Below are 19138 nucleotides of genomic sequence, written 5' to 3'. Positions count from 1 at the left end.
CAATCACAGTGCTCTGTGTCATTTTACAAGCGTGGGAAAATTCCAAAGAACTTTCCCACGCTTGTAAAATGACACAGAGCACTGTGATTGGATGGATTTCAAGCCATCCAATCACAGTGCTCTGTGTCATTTTACAAGCGTGGGAAAATTCCAAAGAACTTTCCCACGCTTGTAAAATGACACAGAGCACTGTGATTGGATGGATTTCAAGCCATCCAATCACAGTGCTCTGTGTCATTTTACAAGCGTGGGAAAATTCAAAAGAACTTTCCCACGCTTGTAAAATGACAAAGATCACTCTGATTGGCTTAAACCCACCAATCAGAGTGTTCTTAGGCTAATTGCAGGGCGGGGCAAGGCTTTATAAGCCTTGCCCCGCCCTGCGGAGCTCAGTCTGCGCGGAGCCCTCCATGGGTGAAGATGGATTATTTTTTTGTGCGCTCGGGTTTTTTCCTTTTCGTCGGGTTTTTTTTTTTTGCGCTCGGGTTTTTTTATTTTATTTTTAGTTCGACGGCTATGATGGTTTTTTATTTGGCCTTTTTTGGGGCTGAAAAATGAAGATTTTAGAAAAAAGAAGACGTCGAATGGTAAGTTTAATTTTACTTTACAGGTTAGCAATTTTATTCCCCCCTCACTATTTTTTAGGGTGAGGGGGGTAGGTAGGGGCATTTTTTATTTGGGTGGGGGGTGGGTGACTAGGGGCTTGGGCACCCCTAGTCACCTTGATGGGGGGGGGGAATTTACTTAGTGCCCCCACCCGCCGCCCAGGGGTGGGGGCCGGGGGGGCAGTAGGTCTCCCCCCCCCCTTATTACTATGATGGCCCCCACCCGCCGCCCAGGGGTGGGGGCCGGGGGGGGAGGACAGTAGGCCCCCCCCCTCTTATTACTATGATGGCCTCCACCCGCCGCCCAGGGGTGGGGGCCGGGGGGGGGAGGACAGTAGGTCCCCCCCCCTCTTATTACCATTATGGTCCCCACCCGCCGGCCAGGGGAGGGGGCCGGGTGGGGGAGGACAGTAGGTCCCCCCCCCCTCTACTATTATGGCACCCGCCGCCCAGGGGTGGGGGCCTGGGGGGGGAGGACAGTAGGTCCCCCCCCCCTATTATTACCATTATGGACAATAGGTCTCCCTCCCTTATTTTACTTTACGGCCCCCACCCGTCATTTAGGGGTGGGGGGCAATATTTTTATTTTTTTTTTCTACAGTGAGCAGCCACAGGCTGCTCACTGCTTACTAGACATGCCCCTACTCGCGGTATAGCGAGTAGGGGCATATTATTTACTAATACCAAGTCATTTTTACTTGGTGTTAGTAAATTTGGCTGAAAGACCAATTTAGGTCTTTCAGCCTTTTAGTAGATAGCTCCCTGATACCGTGGGAATTAGGGAGTTATCTACTAAGCGGCTGCAAGATGCAGCCACAGCAATGAATAGGATCGGAGTTTCATTCATTTGAATGAAATTCCGATCCGAACAAAGGTACCGAATTGCTTCCTAACACCAATGGAGAAACAGTGCTCATTCTGTTAGGATGCAATTCGGCAGTTTTGCCGGCGTTCTGTCTAAGTGACAGGACGTTCGGCAATACTGACAGGAAGCATTGTGGGAACAGGGAGGAAAGCTAGGGATCATGGGAAAATTGCTCTGACCAGCGGAAATGAAGCACACTTTGCTCCTCCGCTGGTCAGAGCTGGTCAAGCGGAGGAATCCTCCATAAGACAGAGTCCCTACTTTGTCTTATGATTTTAAAGAAAACTAAAGAAGAATGGAAGAAATGAATAACAGATCCCGAGAGAGGGCGAGAAGAGGAAGAGATTGAGGAAAGGTAAGTTCGGCATGACAGTGCCGCTTTAACACAATTTTCTCCTATTCCCAGAGATTTCTGTGAGAGGCTTGTGCTGAATACGATGGAGACCCCCTGCTGAGGTCTGTGCATAAAAGGCTGAGTTTGGCTCATTAAAATCAGTTGTACTCCCAGAACTATGTGTTGTCTAGTTAGTGTGAGGGGAAGGGCTAATTACTGCTAAGCACCTTGTTCCAGCTCGTGGAGGATTCGGCAGGGAAAGTCTTTGTAAGGACTACAGCTCCCAGGACTGTATGTCGTCCAGTCCCTGGGAGGTAATAGAGCTTGTCCCCTATTTTGTTCCAGGACGCAGAGGCTCCAGAGGGACCACAGTCAAGTCACGGTTACTGGGGCAGAAAAGAGCTGAGGTTTTCCCCTGTTCCAGCTAGGAAGCGGTCCTTGGCGGAGGTGCCTAGCCGGGGTACAGGGAGCTCCGATACAAGCGTATTTAGTTTTAAAAATAAATAATTTTCTAAAATTTTATTTCGGTAGCATGCTTTCTGGACAATTTTAATAAAAGGATAGAGCTCAAATTGTCCTTGAGTTAGACCCAGCTTTATTCTCATACACATTTTAGCTTCCTTGAAAGACCCTTCACCAAATGCATATCAGACTAAAGCCACCCAACAATGGCAATCCAGATCCAAAATGTCCAGAGGTTTACAATGCAGGAGAACTCTAGCAACCCAAAACAATCATTTTAGCTTTCAGTGGTCTTCATCAGTGAGGTGTAACTGAAACACTGCTAGTCACAGTGAGCAACAAATTCACGTCTGGATTACCATTTTGACTTAGAAAGTCCTTAGTCAAATGCAAATTTGCCAGAAACAAGAGTGTCTAAGAACAGACTAAAGGTCAAATAGCGTGTTCTTCAGTGTGACCCCGCTCATGTCTCATACAGAGTTTAGTTCACTTGTGCCATATCGGTAAAAAACCTAGCTAGTCACACGTCTGAGTGATCCCAACCTTATATTCTATTCAAACCAGACAAAACAAAAATAAACACATGATTTTAGCATTATTGTAGTACACTATTCAGAATAGACCGAGGAAAATAAATTTGTTCAGTAAGAACAAGAGAAATGTGGAATTCTCTGCCTAAACAGATTGTTTTAGCAGATTCGGAGAAACACCATATTTAAGGATATACTAGTTCATATCTGGGATAACAGCTGGTTTATCTATATGATAAATATGATTTGATATATATATTTTTTTTAATTCTTTATTTTTGACTGCATAAGTAGACAAAACAGCTCACTCTGCCACAATAGCATTCGCAAGCATCAACATAGCACATTGTTATTACAATGATGGCGTTTGAGCAATGCACATTTTTGTATATAAATGTAGAAACAGAACATGAGTTAACATTGGTTGCCTTTTACAGTTAAAGTGACTATCTTAATCTGCGCTAAATCAGCAGCTTGGCTAAATCATAAGAACAGTTATATAGAGTGATTAGAAATAAAAACAAAAATAGAAACATAAAGGGGAACAAACAGCAACGCTTGTCTGTGTTAGGCTAGTTACATTAGTGACGCTAAAATAGTAGCAGTGTGCTAATGCGCTTTGCCGTGTGGTCGTAGCCGGCCTGTGTGTGAGGTTTACACAGTGTGTCGCTCTTGTGGGGGTTATTGGAAAGCTGCGCGTTTTAGGTAATCTTTCTTTGATTGAGGCAGTTGTAAAGATGGTACAGAAAGAAGATAAGGGAGTGTTATCAAGTAAACAGACATCACATTCGTGACCGTAGTGTACAATTATAAACTCCAGCAGGCTCCAACCTCATTTAATAATAATAATAGTAAATGGAAAACATGCTAGTTATCAACTGAGAGAGAAATATTAAATGTCGGTGAATAATACCTTTAAACACAGTAATGAGTTTTTAAATGTGTTGCATGTCACAGCCTAAATATACTTGTCTAGCTTAGGCATTGTAGCACATCCCTGGTAAGGCTAACTGGCTAGTCTAAAAATTAGTAGAATGAAGGCAGGGTTAACCTAGTGCACGTTATATGTCACAATGAGTTTACATTAGCGAGATCAGGCTTGCTATTCATGAGTGTGCTACCAGAATATGCGTATGCAAAAATTAGGGTATTTCAGGCTATATATACGTAAAAGAACAATGATCACTTAGATATAAACAGTATTAGAGTAATTCAACAGGCTGATATCCACCCTATGGCACACACAGCACCATGTACTTGTTTGCTGCGATTGCATGGACTCCAAAAGAAAAATCAAAAAAACTTATATACATTGAAAATATAGAAAGATGTGTTAACTAAGGCATTAGGTAGAGTCATTGGATACCGGGCATCCCGCGCAGGGCATCCCGCGCACTCCTTCCCCCTTCCCACACACAGGCAGACAGCCATACACACACAAAAACACTCAGGCAGTCATACACAGACAGCCACACACAAACACACACACGCACAAACACAGACATAGAATGTGGGTTCAGATAAGAACCATTCAGCCAATCTAGTCTGCCCAGACAGTCACACATAGGCAGTCACACACACACAGTCACACACACACAGAAGCACACTCACAGACGCACACTCACAGACGCACACACTAACAGACGCACACACTAACAGACGCACACACTAACAGACGCACACACTAACAGACACACACACTAACAGACACACACTCTAACTGACACACACACTGACATACACACTGACACACACACTAACAGACACACACACTAACAGACACACTCTGACACACACACACTAACAGACACACTAACAGACACACTCTGACACACACACACACACACACTAACAGACACACACACACACACACTAACAGGCACACACACATTAACACATGTTTTAAAATGTATTTAAACACCCCCCCCCTTACCTTTGGGAATGCTGGGGGGGGGGTCCTATTTCTCCCTGGTGGTCCAGTGGCTGCTGGGCGGCGCTGGCGGGTGGCCTGCGAGGGAGCACTTCCTCTGAGCTGTCTACTCAGCTCCCTCGCGCGCCGCACAGTGAGGCTGGGAGGCGGAGCCGGAATATGACATCATATTCCGGCTCCCAGCCTCACTCTGCGGGCGCGAGGGAGCTGAGCAGACAGCTCAGAGGAAGTGCTCCCTCGCCAGCCGCCCGCCAGCGCCGCCCGACCGCCCAGCATTTCTGTTAGCCGCAAGGCTAACAAGACATTTGCCTTGGGCATTTGGGGGCGGCCTTTTTTGCCGCCCCCTGGAAAATGCCACCCAAGGCAAATGCCTTGTTAGCCTCGCGGCTAATATGCCCCTGCTGTGTGAGCTATGCGGCCGCAGGGCGCCCCCTGCTCCATGGCGCCCTGTGCGGCCGCACAGCTCGCACACCCCTAAGGCCGGCCCTGATCCCGCGAGTTTGCAGATAAGTCTGAAAAACCAGTTGGTGCGGATAGTTTAAAAGACAGAGTCCGCCCGTGTGGGTAGAGAGTCACGTAACAGTAATAAAGAATAAGGAATAAGGAAAATAAGAATAAACTATGTCCGTGATGCAACATTAACCCTTGAGATGTTCTCATCTGCTACATGTGTAGAGTCATATGCAGACGATCGACGGGGGGGGGGGGGTATGGTATGCCCGAAAGTGGGTCTAGTATTGCTGAGCCCCAGTTCATGTAGTGGCTGCCGCATATGAGTTTGCAGTGGGTCGTCGGGGGACAAACTCCGGTGCAGCGGCTGCGTTCCTCCAGTGGGCACGTGGGTCCGGCCGTGTCTGTCCCTGTGGCGAGTGCAGTCGTGGGGAGGTTCAGTAGTCCTAGTGCCTCCGTGGCCTCCTGCATGGTATGGACTGTGTGATAGTTGCCTCCTCGTTCAATCTGAAGGGTGCGCCCTGGTCCCCAGCGGTACCGGACTTGGTGTAGTCGCAGGAGGGATGTGAATGGGCCCAGGGATCTCCTCCACGCCAATGTCCCCCCCGAGAGATCAGCAAAGAAGGAAAGTGTCATACCCTCAAAGGTAAGTGTTGGTTGGCCTCTAACAGCTGCCAAGATTGCCTGCTTGTCACTGACGGACTGGAACCGGACTATGAGGTCCCTTGTGGCGGTAGTTGGAGCTCTCGCTGACTTTGGCAGGCGGAATATGCCATCGAGGGTGATTGCTTTGGCTGATTTCGGGGTCACTAGCGTGGTGAGAAGTCTCCTTGCCAGATGTGGTAGTTCCGCCTCTGGGATGGAGTCCAGGACTCCCCTAAGTTTTAGGTTGTTGCGGCGAAGTTTATCCTCCTTGGAGGCCAGTTGCTGCTCGTGGAGCAGGGTTTGCTGCTTTAGGCTATGTATTGCCGCTTGTAGTTCTGCAATCTGTGTCGTGTGATTATTAACGGTGCCTTCCACAGCTCCCAGCCTGGCTGTAATGAGTTTAAAATCCCCTCTAAGCAGGGCCACATCTGCTGCTATCTTTCTATGGTGGTCTGCCATGAGTTCCCCTATAGCCTCCATAGACACTGGGGTGGGTGCTTTCATGGGTGGCTGTGCCTGTACCAGCGTTTGTACCTGTGTGGTCTCGGGCTGTGGGGGGGTCCCCATCCTCTCCTTCAGAGGTCCCATCCGAAAAATCGGAGCATCCGCCATGCATGGCTGCCATGTGCGCTCCGGTTGCGGCCTGTGCTTGCCGCCACAGAGCCTCGATATCCATGCTTTGTCGGGGTTTTTCGGCTTTCGCCTTTTTCGTTTTTCGACCCATTGAGGATGTGTGTGTAGCGGTACTTACCTTATCCGGGGGCCGGACGCGGTCCTCTCTTCAAGCCGCGCGCGGCTCGTCCGACTGTTCTGACAGGAAGGCGGGCAGTGACCGCGAGAAGCGGTCACGTGTCCCGCCTGCAGCTAAGAGCGCGCCGCGAATCTCGGGCGCGCTCTTAAAGAGACAGTGGGAGCCTAAATTGCAAAAAGGCTCCCATTGGCTCCTGTCATGCCAATCACCCCATACACTTACCTGTTGGGGGAGTGGAAGTGACAGGAGCCAATCACATTAGTTTGAAGGCTACTTATACTTACCCTTTTCCCTTAGTTCCTTGCCCTATCGTGGTTTCTGCTACAGTTCCCTTTAGTGCTTGTTGTGTTCAGTTGTGTTTCTCCGTATTTGACCTTGGCTTTGTATTCTGACTTCGTTTTCGCTTTATCCTTTTCTGTACTGTTTGCCGGCTTGCTGATTCCTGTGTACCAGTCCCCGGCTAGTTTTCGTTTACGCTGTCTCTTTGTGCCCTTGACCTCGGATCGTTCCTGACTCTGTCTTATCCTATTACGTCGAGTCCGGCCACTCTAAGGTCCGGTAGACGTATCTCTCCTCTGTACTGTCTTCTGTTAGGCTGGATCCTGCGTGTAGGGGTATATACTCGTTACATTACGATAGGGCCATGGACCCCGCAGATTTAGCTCAACAGATGGCGACCCATGAGGCTAGATTTGTAGAGCAGGATCACCGTATGGATCAAATAGCTCAGGCTCTCCAGACGCTCTTAGCTAGAACCATTCCAGCAACCGCACCTAACCCTCCTGCACCCCTGCTTCCTGAAGTATCGACTATGCCTAACGCTACAGCACATTTAACGCCTCCTCCTAGGTATGGAGGGGATTCTAAGACATGCAGAGGGTTCATTAACCAAATAGAGTTTCATTTTGAAATGTATCCACGTTCATTTCCCACAGAGAGGTCTAAAGTTGGGTTCTTTATGCACCAACTTACCGACAAAGCACTTGAATGGGCAAACCCTATTTGGGAGGCTAATGGACCTATGGTGCATAACTTTCACAGTTTCCTAACAGCTTTTCGCAGAACTTTTGATACTATGAAAAGGTCTAAGAATGCCGCTAGAGCATTAATGAGGGTTAAACAGGGTTCTAGGTCTGTGGCTGATTACGCTATACAGTTTCGTACCCTTGCCTCACAGGTCGATTGGACCAATAATGGGTTAACTACGGCCTTCATGGAAGGTTTATCAGACTCTATATTGGATGAGGTAGCAGCTAAGGAGCTTCCTATTGCCTTAGAGGACCTTATTGACTACCTCATCGATATAGATAATAGGATTCGTGACAGGCTCTATACTAAGAACAGGAATAGACGTTTTGTTACACCTATTCAACCCAGAGTTAATATACCGGAGAGTGTTAAAGTACCTGAAGAGGAACCTATGCAATTAGGGGTTGCCAAACTCTCAGATACTGAGAAATTACATAGGAGAAGGGAGGGACTCTGCCTATATTGTGGTAAGAGAGACCATATGGTAAAGGAGTGTCCTCTGCTCCCGGAAAACTCTCGCACCTAAGACCTTATAGGGGACTGGCCTTGGGTGTGATTTCTAAGTCTCCTACTTTGCCTCCTAACCGACTGCTTCTCCCTGTTTCTTTACATATGGGAGAGAGTTGTATAGTTGAAAACATAGACGCCCTGGTTGATTCTGGGGCAGCCGAGAACTTTATAGACTCTGGTTTTGTAAAGAGAAACAATATTCCCATCAGAGAGAAGGAGATACCCTTGGCCGTTGAGGCCATAGATGGTAGACCATTGATATCTCCTGTTGTTACTCACGAGACTGCACCGCTACACATGTACACAGGGGTTCTACACTATGAAACCATTCGGTTCCAGGTCATCACCTCTCCCTCTTCACAGTTGGTGTTAGGGTATCCATGGTTACGTGCCCACAATCCCATTTTTGACTGGGAGACAGGGCAGATAAAATCATGGAGTGAAGCCTGCCATGAGTCATGTACTATTGAAGTCACGCCTGTGAATTCTATTAACGTTCCTACTGTTCCTCCTTTATCTACGACTATACCCTCTCAGTATTTAACTTTAAAGACTGTCTTTGATAAAAGAGAGGCTGACAAATTACCACCTCACAGACCCTACGATTGTGCTATTGATTTGTTGCCTGGTACTATACCTCCTAAGGGCAGGGTGTACCCCCTATCGGTTCAAGAAAACCGTGTCATGGAGGAGTACATTAAAGAGTCATTAGACAAGGGATTTATTAGAAGATCCTCTTCTCCGGCTGGAGCGGGGTTCTTCTTTGTATCAAAGAAAGAAGGTGATTTAAGACCTTGCATTGATTATAGAGGTCTTAACAAGATCACCATCAAAAATGCTTACCCTATACCTCTAATAACAGAATTGTTTGACAGGCTCAAACATGCTACGGTATTCACCAAATTAGATCTTAGAGGAGCATACAATTTGATACGTATTAAAAAGGACCACGAATGGAAAACAGCCTTTAACACTCGGTCAGGTCATTATGAGTATACCGTCATGCCATTTGGGCTTTGCAATGCCCCAGCAGTGTTCCAAGAATTTATTAATGATGTCTTAAGGGATTTTATTCACTCATTTGTTATTGTGTACTTGGATGACATTTTAATATATTCTACAGACATTCACGCTCATCACAGACATGTTACAACAGTTCTGAAGACCCTTCTTGCTAATGGTCTTTATTGCAAATTAGAAAAATGTCTATTCGACCAGTCCGAGGTCCAGTTTTTAGGGTATTTGATTTCCGCCGAGGGTTTTCGGATGGATCCCCAGAAGCTCGCTGCAGTCATAGAATGGCCTCTGCCGCAAGGTCTGAAAGCCATCCAGCGTTTTCTGGGGTTCTCTAATTATTATAGACGTTTTATCAAAGGTTTTTCGTCTATAGTAGCGCCTATAACTCGTATGACTAAAAAGGATGGCAATACACGTGTCTGGTCTACTGAGGCACTTCAGGCTTTTGACTTTCTTAAGACTACGTTCGCCTCTGCCCCTATTTTACAGCATCCTGTCCCCTCATTGCCATATATACTTGAGGTTGATGCTTCCGATATAGGGGTAGGTGCTGTCTTATCCCAAAGAGAGTCTCCTGACAAGCCATTGCATCCTTGTGGCTTCTTTTCTAAACAAATGTCCAAGGCAGAGAGGAATTATGATGTGGGTAATCGCGAACTCCTTGCTATCATTTTAGCACTCAAAGAATGGAGACATTTGCTAGAAGGAACTAAGGATCCTATTCTCATATTTACAGATCATAAGAACCTATCCTACCTTAGCGAAGCTAAAAGATTGTCTTCAAGGCAGGCTAGGTGGTCACTGTTCTTGTCTCATTTTAATTATATAATCACCTATAGGCCAGGTGACCGGAACACTAAAGCGGACGCCCTGTCCAGACAATTCGAGACTATTGACAAACAGGAGATTGATGTCACTCCTGTCATTCCCCCAGACAGGATAATAGCAACTACTATATTGTCTATTTCCTCGTCCCTCTTGCAGGCCATACAAGCGAAACAAGGCATGGCACCCAGCGAGAGGCCTAATGATAAATTGTTCGTTGACATTCCCGAGAGACGGGATATTCTGTCACTTTATCACGATACTAAGACTGCTGGACATCCTGGTATTTCCAAAACAGTGTCAGCCGTTTCTCGGTATTTCTGGTGGGATACCTTACGTAAGGATGTTACTGACTATATAAGTGCTTGTACTACTTGTGCATGTATGAAAACCTCTCGTAGAGTTCCTTGTGGGCTGTTGCATCCGTTGCCCGTTTCCGAGAGACCTTGGTCTAATCTATCAATGGATTTTATTGTTGAATTACCCCCTTCGAATGGTAACACAGTCATCCTAATGATAGTAGATCGGTTTTCCAAAATGGCTCACTTTGTGTCTCTTCGCAAGTTGCCCACTTCCAAGGAATTGGCTCTTATCTTCGCTAGAGAAGTGTTTCGATTACATGGTATTCCCTTATCTATTGTATCCGATAGGGGTAGCCAATTTATTTCCAGGTTCTGGAAAGCCTTTTGTTCGGAGATGGGTATTTCCCTCTCATTTTCTTCCGCTTACCACCCCCAGTCTAATGGAGCTGCTGAACGTGCCAACCAGTCTCTAGAGCAGTACCTCCGTTGTTTTGTGTCTCACCATCAGGACAATTGGTCTGACCTGCTTCCTTGGGCTGAATTTGCTCGGAATAATGCCACTCATGATTCTTCCGGCAAAAGCCCTTTTTACGTTGTCTATGGCCAGCATCCCGTTGTTCTTCCGGCTGCATTCTCCTCTCAGGGCATGCCAGTTCTGGATGAGCATTTGGCTGGTTTGCGTAATACTTGGGAGCAGGTTCAGCGTTCTTTGGTGGACTCTGCTGCCCGCCAGAAGGCTCAGGCTGACAAGCATCGCAGAGCGGCTCCTTCCTATGTTGTGGGGGACAGGGTTTTGCTTTCCACACGGAATATTCGCCTCCGGGTGCCTTCTATGAAATTGGCTCCCCGCTTCATTGGTCCTTATCGCATTATACATAAGGTTAATCCCGTTTCTTATGCCTTGGGTCTGCCTAAGAATCTGCGTATACCCAATGTATTTCACACCTCTTTGTTGAAGCCTTACGTACACAACCGCTATACCCGGCATACTCCCCCTCCCCCTCCTGTCTCTGTGGAGGGTCATGAGGAGTTCGAAGTATCTGCTGTTATTGACTCTCGTTTTCTTCGGGGTCGGCTTCAGTACTTGGTACATTGGAAGGGTTATGGGCCTGAGGAGCGCAGTTGGATTTCTGCGGATGCTGTTCATGCTCCCCGCCTTGTACGTTCTTTCCATTCGCGTTTTCCTGCCAGGCCTGGTCCTGCCCGCCCGGAGGGCGTGTCCTCAGGGGGGGGTACTGTAGCGGTACTTACCTTATCCGGGGGCCGGACGCGGTCCTCTCTTCAAGCCGCGCGCGGTCCTGCGGCTGCACGAGCCGCGCGCGGCTCGTCCGACTGTTCTGACAGGAAGGCGGGCAGTGACCGCGAGAAGCGGTCACGTGTCCCGCCTGCAGCTAAGAGCGCGCCGCGAATCTCGGGCGCGCTCTTAAAGAGACAGTGGGAGCCTAAATTGCAAAAAGGCTCCCATTGGCTCCTGTCATGCCAATCACCCCATACACTTACCTGTTGGGGGAGTGGAAGTGACAGGAGCCAATCACATTAGTTTGAAGGCTACTTATACTTACCCTTTTCCCTTAGTTCCTTGCCCTATCGTGGTTTCTGCTACAGTTCCCTTTAGTGCTTGTTGTGTTCAGTTGTGTTTCTCCGTATTTGACCTTGGCTTTGTATTCTGACTTCGTTTTCGCTTTATCCTTTTCTGTACTGTTTGCCGGCTTGCTGATTCCTGTGTACCAGTCCCCGGCTAGTTTTCGTTTACGCTGTCTCTTTGTGCCCTTGACCTCGGATCGTTCCTGACTCTGTCTTATCCTATTACGTCGAGTCCGGCCACTCTAAGGTCCGGTAGACGTATCTCTCCTCTGTACTGTCTTCTGTTAGGCTGGATCCTGCGTGTAGGGGTATATACTCGTTACAGTGTGGGTCTCGATGGGTATCTGGAGCGGAGTTTTGATCTGTTTGCTCGTTTGTATAAGGGGTTTGTTGGCTCAATTGTCGGGAGCCCCACTACCATGCGACCGTCCGCTTTGCCCGCTAAGCTCCGCCTCCATGATTTGATATTTTGAAGTCAATAAGTGTGTTTTTTTTTTTCTTCAGGGAATATGTTACATTTTGCTGGAGGGGGCAACTACAATTAATCAGCCCAGTTTGAGACCAAAGTAGCAAACTATACTCCCTTTCTTAATTTTATAATAACGTTTTATACTAGTACTGTAAGAACAATACAATAATAATAAAAGTATACAGTTTTTCTAAGTTAAATGTTTGCTCAACCCTTTGGAATTCGAGGGCCACTATGAAGATTTGGCACTTGTGACTGGCCTCACAACAGACAACTCTTATATACAATGTAATGGCAATAAAACAAATAAAATATTCTATGAATTAGAACACTAACTCTGCTTATTTTTCTAATAATAATTATATGTTCTTAAAGGGAAACTCCAGTGCCAGGAAAACTATCCGTTTTCCTGGCACTGGAGGGTCCCTCTCCCACCCCCCAATCCCCGGTTACTGAAGGAGTGAAAACCCCTTCAGTCACTTACCTGAGGCAGCGGCGATGTCCCTCGCCGCTGTCTTCTCCTCCGTGACGCTCCTCCCTGTTCTTCCGTCGGCCGGTGGGCGAGACTGATCCCGCCCACCGGCCGAGGAGACCACCGGCCGAGGAGACCCATAGGAAAGCATTGAAAACGAATTTCAATGCTTTCCTATGGGGATTTGAGCGACGCTGGAGGTCCTCACACAGCGTGAGGATGTCCAGCGATGCTCTAGCACAGGTTTCCTGTGCTATAGAGCAGGAAGTTCCCTCTAGTGGCTGTCTAATAGACAGCCACTAGAGGTGGAGTTAACCCTGCAAGGTAATTATTGCAGTTTATAAAAAAACTGCAATAATTACACTTGCAGGGTTAGGAGTAGTGGGAGTTGGCACCCAGACCACTCCAATGAGCAGAAGTGGTCTGGGTGCCTGGAGTGTCCCTTTAAGTATTTCTCTGGTGGGTAATGCTAGAGGTAGTGCTCCAGGTGACAATCAGTCATTTTTGTCCTCAATTTTGACTTGGAGTGCTTAATACTGGAAAACATATGTTCACAAAAGTACATTCTTAAAATTGACACTTTTTTTTTCTTTTTCTATGTACTTTTTGTAAAATTGTAGGAGAGCCATTAGTTATATTGATGTTCTCACTACTATTTCTAAGGATTATTTCCTAGTTACTATATTCTGCATATTACTTGCCCCCTTCCCGTATTCCTCACCTGCTTTCTATCTATGTCACTTCCTCCAATCTCCTTATCCAAGTCAATAACCCTCTACCACCATCACTCCTCGCTCCCCATCTTACCTACCCCAATTTATTCCAACCCCATGTTGGTGTGCATAGTCTTCACAAGCCCTTACTGTTCTGCCTCAGGAGAGCAATATCAGACTCCTGCCAGAAGAGGCACAGCCTAATACTGCATATTTAAAAGATCAATAAATGCAACCAAATCACTTCATCTCAATGAAGTGATCTGGGTGCACTGGGCCTTTTTTTATTTTATTTTTATTTTGTAGAGACTGCAATGTGTACTTTGCAGAGTTAAGCATACCTTGCAGACAGCCAAGTGCTGTTGTTGCACAGGTGGTTCCTGTGCAACAACTGAGTGAAACATTCAATTAGCACTTGTTTTGCTTGCTGCACACACGCATTTCCCCCATCTTTTTTTATTATGAGCATATGATTGGACAATTGCCGAGGAAGCAACGAATCCGTGATGACGTCGTGGGAAGCAGAGCCAGCAGCAACACAGAGGGAGTCTGGGCGAAGGAAAAAAGGTAAGTAAAATGCTTTTTTAAATTTTTTAATGTGCATGGGGGCTAAATCTAATTAGGGATCAGGGCACTATAGCGCCCGATATACAAGTTTGTATTCCTAATGCTATAGGGTTCCTTTTACGTTTACTGCGTAGAGTACTAATGCCAAACCAGGAGTAAAGTGCCTCTAAAGCAAGGTCCACATCTGAGTTCCTATCTGCCCTATTTGAGGTCCCCAGAAATTTGCCAGACTTGATAAAGAGATAATGTCTCCCATAAAAAAACAAATATCTGGACCCTGTGGTTTGGCCAGCTTTTTCCCATCTGTTCAGCACAGTTGTCTAGTCTTGTTTGTCATCTTGCTCTGCAATATTTGCACTTGTTTCGTACACCTGACTTCCAGTTGATTGCAGCTTGGTTGTGTGTCTGACCTGTGAAAATACAACTTTCCAGAACATGTACAACAAAATTAGATTACATCTTTTTAATATAAAAATACTTTATAATATGTTTTCTAAATGTCTTGGCATAGTGAGTTGTAATGCCATCTAGTAACCAAACTATGGTCCTTCCAGTCTCAGCCAGGTAAGGTAAAGGCAGCTGTGGAAAAAGCACTCGATGTGGGATACAGGCATGTGGATGGTGCCTACGTATATCAGAATGAGAAGGAGGTCGGTGAGGGGATCCAAACGAAGATTAAGGAAGGAGTGGTAAAGAGAGAAGACCTGTTTGTTGTTAGCAAGGTATGTGTATAGAACCCTGCAAAACTGAGGCTAGACTGACATCAATATTTTTCTTAAAGGATCACTATAGTGTCAGGAAAACAAACCCGTTTTCCTGACACTTTGTCATCCTTGGGAGACCCTCACCCTCAGAGTCCCCCTCCTGTGGCGCAAGCCTTAAAACCCCTTCAGCAGTTTACCTTAATCCAGCGCCCTCGTGCGCGCATTCTAACAGTCCATAGGAAATCCTTTCTCAAGGCTTTCCTATGGACGTTCTGCACGCTGGATGCAAATTTCGCATCCAGAGTCGCAGAAGCGCCTCTAGCGGCTGTCAGGAAGACAGCCACTAAAGGTTGGATTAACCTTGCTATGTAAACATAGCAGTTTCTTTGAAACTGTTATGTTTACAACTGAAGGGTTAAAACCTGAGGGACCTGGCACCAAGACCACTTTATTGAGCTGAAGTGGTCTGGATGACTATAGTGTCCCTTTAAACTACTTTTTTTTTCATGAATTTTAAAAAAGAAAAATCATCCCTTTTTGTGCTACTGGGGGTGATTTGTCTTCTGTTTTATGTACATTTTTAGACATACTGCATTGTATACAATCATGAGCAGTGAAAAGTTAAAGTTGCAAACGTGTAATATTTTTAAAAGTATCTCTACAGCAATAGGTTGGGTTATTAGAGGGTTGGGTTTATGTTCTATTTCTTCAATGCATATTTTGTATTTTAATTTATTAAAACCTAAACAGAACCTCTATATTTATTGGTGGGACAGTAATTGATTGTGTATACTAACTTTATTTTACAGCTCTGGTGCACTTTCCATAAGAAGTCTCTGGTAAAGGGGGCCTGCCAAAAAACCTTGTCTGATCTGAATCTGGACTACCTGGATCTTTATCTAATGCATTTTCCAGGAGGATTCAAGGTGAGTGGGCAACAGTGATTTAATAAACTGAACTATACCATGGCAGTATTGTGCTTCATACAGGAGCCTTGAAAGTCCATATGTGTTTTTCATAACTAACTAAAACCAAAGTAACTTGATCAATGGAAGAGAATGCTTAGATCGTATGATCTCTGTTATATGTAAGAGACAATTTCAGAGTGTTGCATATTAAAACAGAAGTGTAAATCACGGGAAGATAGATTTTTCTTTAAATAACTTCTAGCGCTCTGTTAGAACTAGCAGAAAGCACGGATGCATATGATTGGTTGTAAGAGGACACTCTTGTCACCCTAACTTCTACATCATTCTGTAGTTGTTATGGTGTTTGAAGTGTTCATTTTAACCACAGAAAAAGGATAGTCTTGGACCTTTTAAAATGTGCTCTTTATTTATTACAGGATGGAGATTCATTGATCCCTACTGATGAAGAAGGCCTGGTTATTCAAGCAAACACATGCTTTCTAGACACATGGGAGGTATGTCAGTCAGAATGAGTGGCAATGACACACTACCAAAACTGAAATTCACACACGAATCACACTGCATTACTATGTCATAGGGGCACACAAGCTCCGACCACCAACGTACGGGTTAGATCTGATCATTATGATTCCAGCCTCTATCAAAAAAGGCAGTAGTGTACAGCTACACAAGTCATCAAACTAACTTTTGACAGGTGCCCCGCCCCTTTTTAGTAAACCACGCCCACTGCGCAATATAACCCCGCCCATTGCGCATTGTTGTGTGATCCACCCCTTTTTTGACTAAACCACGCCCATGACACCTTATGGGCCCCGCCCCTAATACATTTTTATTTTGTCAGGTGCCCCACCCCTATTTATTAAACCACGCCTGTTGCGCAATATGACCCGCCCATTGCGCGGCGATGTGTGTACCGCCCCTTCTTTACTAAACCATGGCACTAAACCACAACCATGGCACATTACGTCCCCAGTGCTATTTTTGACGTAGTAACGGCCATTTTTATGAGTCCACACACACGGCGTGTTATGACCACGCCCATGATCTTTATTACATATTAGCGAACATTTTAATGAAGCCACATCACGGGGTGTTATAGACACGATACAATGTTCATAGAGTGTGCCACCATATGGTTGTATGAGGTATTACATTCTTTGATTGGATTTTTTACATTTATTTTTAATTTCATTTAGAGGAAGGATATTGCTGAGTAAAGGGATTGTGTCTGGGCATGTTTTTGAAAGATGTGTCTGGGATCTTTTTTAAAGTATAGAACAAACACAGAGGACAGATTTATATAAATCGGAGAAATAAATAAATGCCAAATTAACTCATATAGCAATGTTTATTAGACAAAAAAAAAGTCAATGCAATATTCACAGGAAAAACAATAATACAATATCCGCAGGAAAAGCTATAATACAATATATGTAGGAAAAGCAATAATCATCAAATGTATTAGTCAGAAAAGCAAGGAATAAACATCACAAATTCAACCAATCAGCAGGATGCTTTAGTATACGTGGGCGCTTCTTAGGTAGCAAATAGCCGTGAGATGTAGTTAATCCCGGGGTGCTAAAAGAAATATTTGGTAACGATTGTCTCTTTTGAAAATGGGGTGTTATGTCCCGAGTCTCACTTGGAAGGCTCTGCAATTTCAATCGTTCCAAATATTGCTGAGTAAAGGGGATGTGTCTGGGCATGTTTTTGAAAGATGTGTCTGGGATATTTTTTGAATGCATAGAACAAACACAGAGGACAGATTTATATAAATCGGAGAAATAAATAAATGCCAAATTAACTTATGTAACAATATTACTAGACACGTGTGGCAATGCAATCAGATCTAAAACCAAAAGTGTTTAGATGAGCAATGACAGACAGATGGCATTTACAACCAAGACAGGGGTTCCCAGGATGACAGCCGTAACAGAATCAACAACTTAAATGTTTTCCTTAAACACATGGGACAGTATGACTATTGACAGACAGCCGGCATTTACAACCCAGGGGTGGGGAAAGACCCTACTAACAAATACATTTTTTATGACTTTGAATGTATGCAGGAGACCGGTGTACATATCCCCAACTATATCTATGCTTCAGAGTTAGTAGGGGATAAGTGCTGGGAGTTTGAGGGTACATCGTGCCTAGAGGAGTTTGTAATAACATTTATAAACAAACCCTTTAGTAGCTACACATTCATAGCGCATAATGCAGGTAGGTATGACTCTTACTTTGTGGTGAATCAACTTCTTAAGGAGAAAATAGCTATCGAGTTGTTGGCGCAAGGTGGTAAATTACTTTGTGTGACTGTCGCTGATCTAGGTATCAGATTTATCGATTCTTTAAATTTTCTCCCCATGAAACTAAGTAAATTGCCAAAGGCCCTGGGGTTCGTCGGCTGTAAAGGATATTTTCCACACTTTTTTAACACATCCCAGAATCAGTCCTATATTGGCCCTATGCCTTCGGTAGACTATTATGGTTATGACCAAATGATGTGTGATGATAAAAAGGAGTTTATGGTCTGGTATCAAGAGAACCAACATTGCCAGTTCAATTTTCAAGATGAACTTAAAAAATACTGTATAGATGATGTTAAAATCTTGAAACAGGCCTGTGTCTGCTACAGAGAAAGTGTGATGGAGATGACCAAGAAGGTAAAAACTATTATGGGCCCCGACGGTCCTGAAACCGTCATTAATGATATTGACCCTTTCCAACTCACTACATTAGCGTCTGTGTGCATGGCCATGTACAGATTTAAGTTTTTACCGAAAAATACCATAGCAATTTTACCCTCTGACAATTACCATGCAAATCAGAAACGTTTCTCAACAAAGTCTATACAGTGGTTAATGTATGTTGCACACAAAGAGGGGATCACTATTCAGCACGCTCTACAGGGTGGTGAAAGGGCTGTTGGTAACTCTTCCGATACGTTATTTGAAAAGTATATAAAGGTGCACCTTAGGGATAAACAGGAATCCTCAGGTTACCCTGAATGGTGTACGACTGATGAAAAAAGACGCCAATACATCGATGCTTATTACGCTAAAGAGGGTATTTTGTTAAGACCAGAGAAAATAGAAGTAAACCCTGCAAAAAGACAGATTGCCAAATTGTTTCTTAATTCTTTATGGGGCAAATTTGGTCAGAAACCTAATTTGCAAACCACAAGTCTTGTATCTGATCCTGACAAGCTTTTTGGGTATGTATTTTTACCTGAATATGAGGTGTCTTCTCTGTCATTCATAAATGATGACACAGCCATGCTCAGTTGGAAGTACGCCCAGGGCTGTCACAGTCCGTCTCGCAATACCAATATATTTATTGCATGTTTTACCACCGCCTATGCACGACTTGAACTGTATAATGTTTTAGACCGTCTTAATGAGAGATGTCTCTACCACGACACTGACTCTGTTATTTTTGTTAG

At 45.0% G+C, this 19138-nt stretch overlaps 1 protein-coding gene across 2 annotated transcripts in view; it reads left to right on the top strand.

The window, feature by feature from the left end:
* LOC134602560 (aldo-keto reductase family 1 member B1-like) overlaps positions 1-19138 on the top strand; it is a 271778-nt gene that overhangs the window by 229655 nt on the left and 22985 nt on the right. Inside the window, exons 2-4 of one of the 2 annotated variants that reach the window (XM_063447539.1) lie at positions 14615-14782; positions 15574-15690; positions 16110-16187. The exons of the other annotated variant lie outside the window; for it this stretch is intronic. Of the exons in view, the coding sequence (XP_063303609.1) occupies positions 14615-14782; positions 15574-15690; positions 16110-16187 (363 nt within the window). The remainder of the gene's footprint in view (positions 1-14614; positions 14783-15573; positions 15691-16109; positions 16188-19138) is intronic. 2 annotated transcript variants of the gene reach the window in all.

The sequence above is a fragment of the Pelobates fuscus genome, chromosome 3, assembly GCF_036172605.1.
Source record: "Pelobates fuscus isolate aPelFus1 chromosome 3, aPelFus1.pri, whole genome shotgun sequence".
Lineage (NCBI taxonomy): Eukaryota > Metazoa > Chordata > Amphibia > Anura > Pelobatidae > Pelobates > Pelobates fuscus.
The sequence above is the reverse complement of the archived record's forward strand: the minus strand, read 5'-3'. Positions and strand labels throughout refer to the sequence as shown.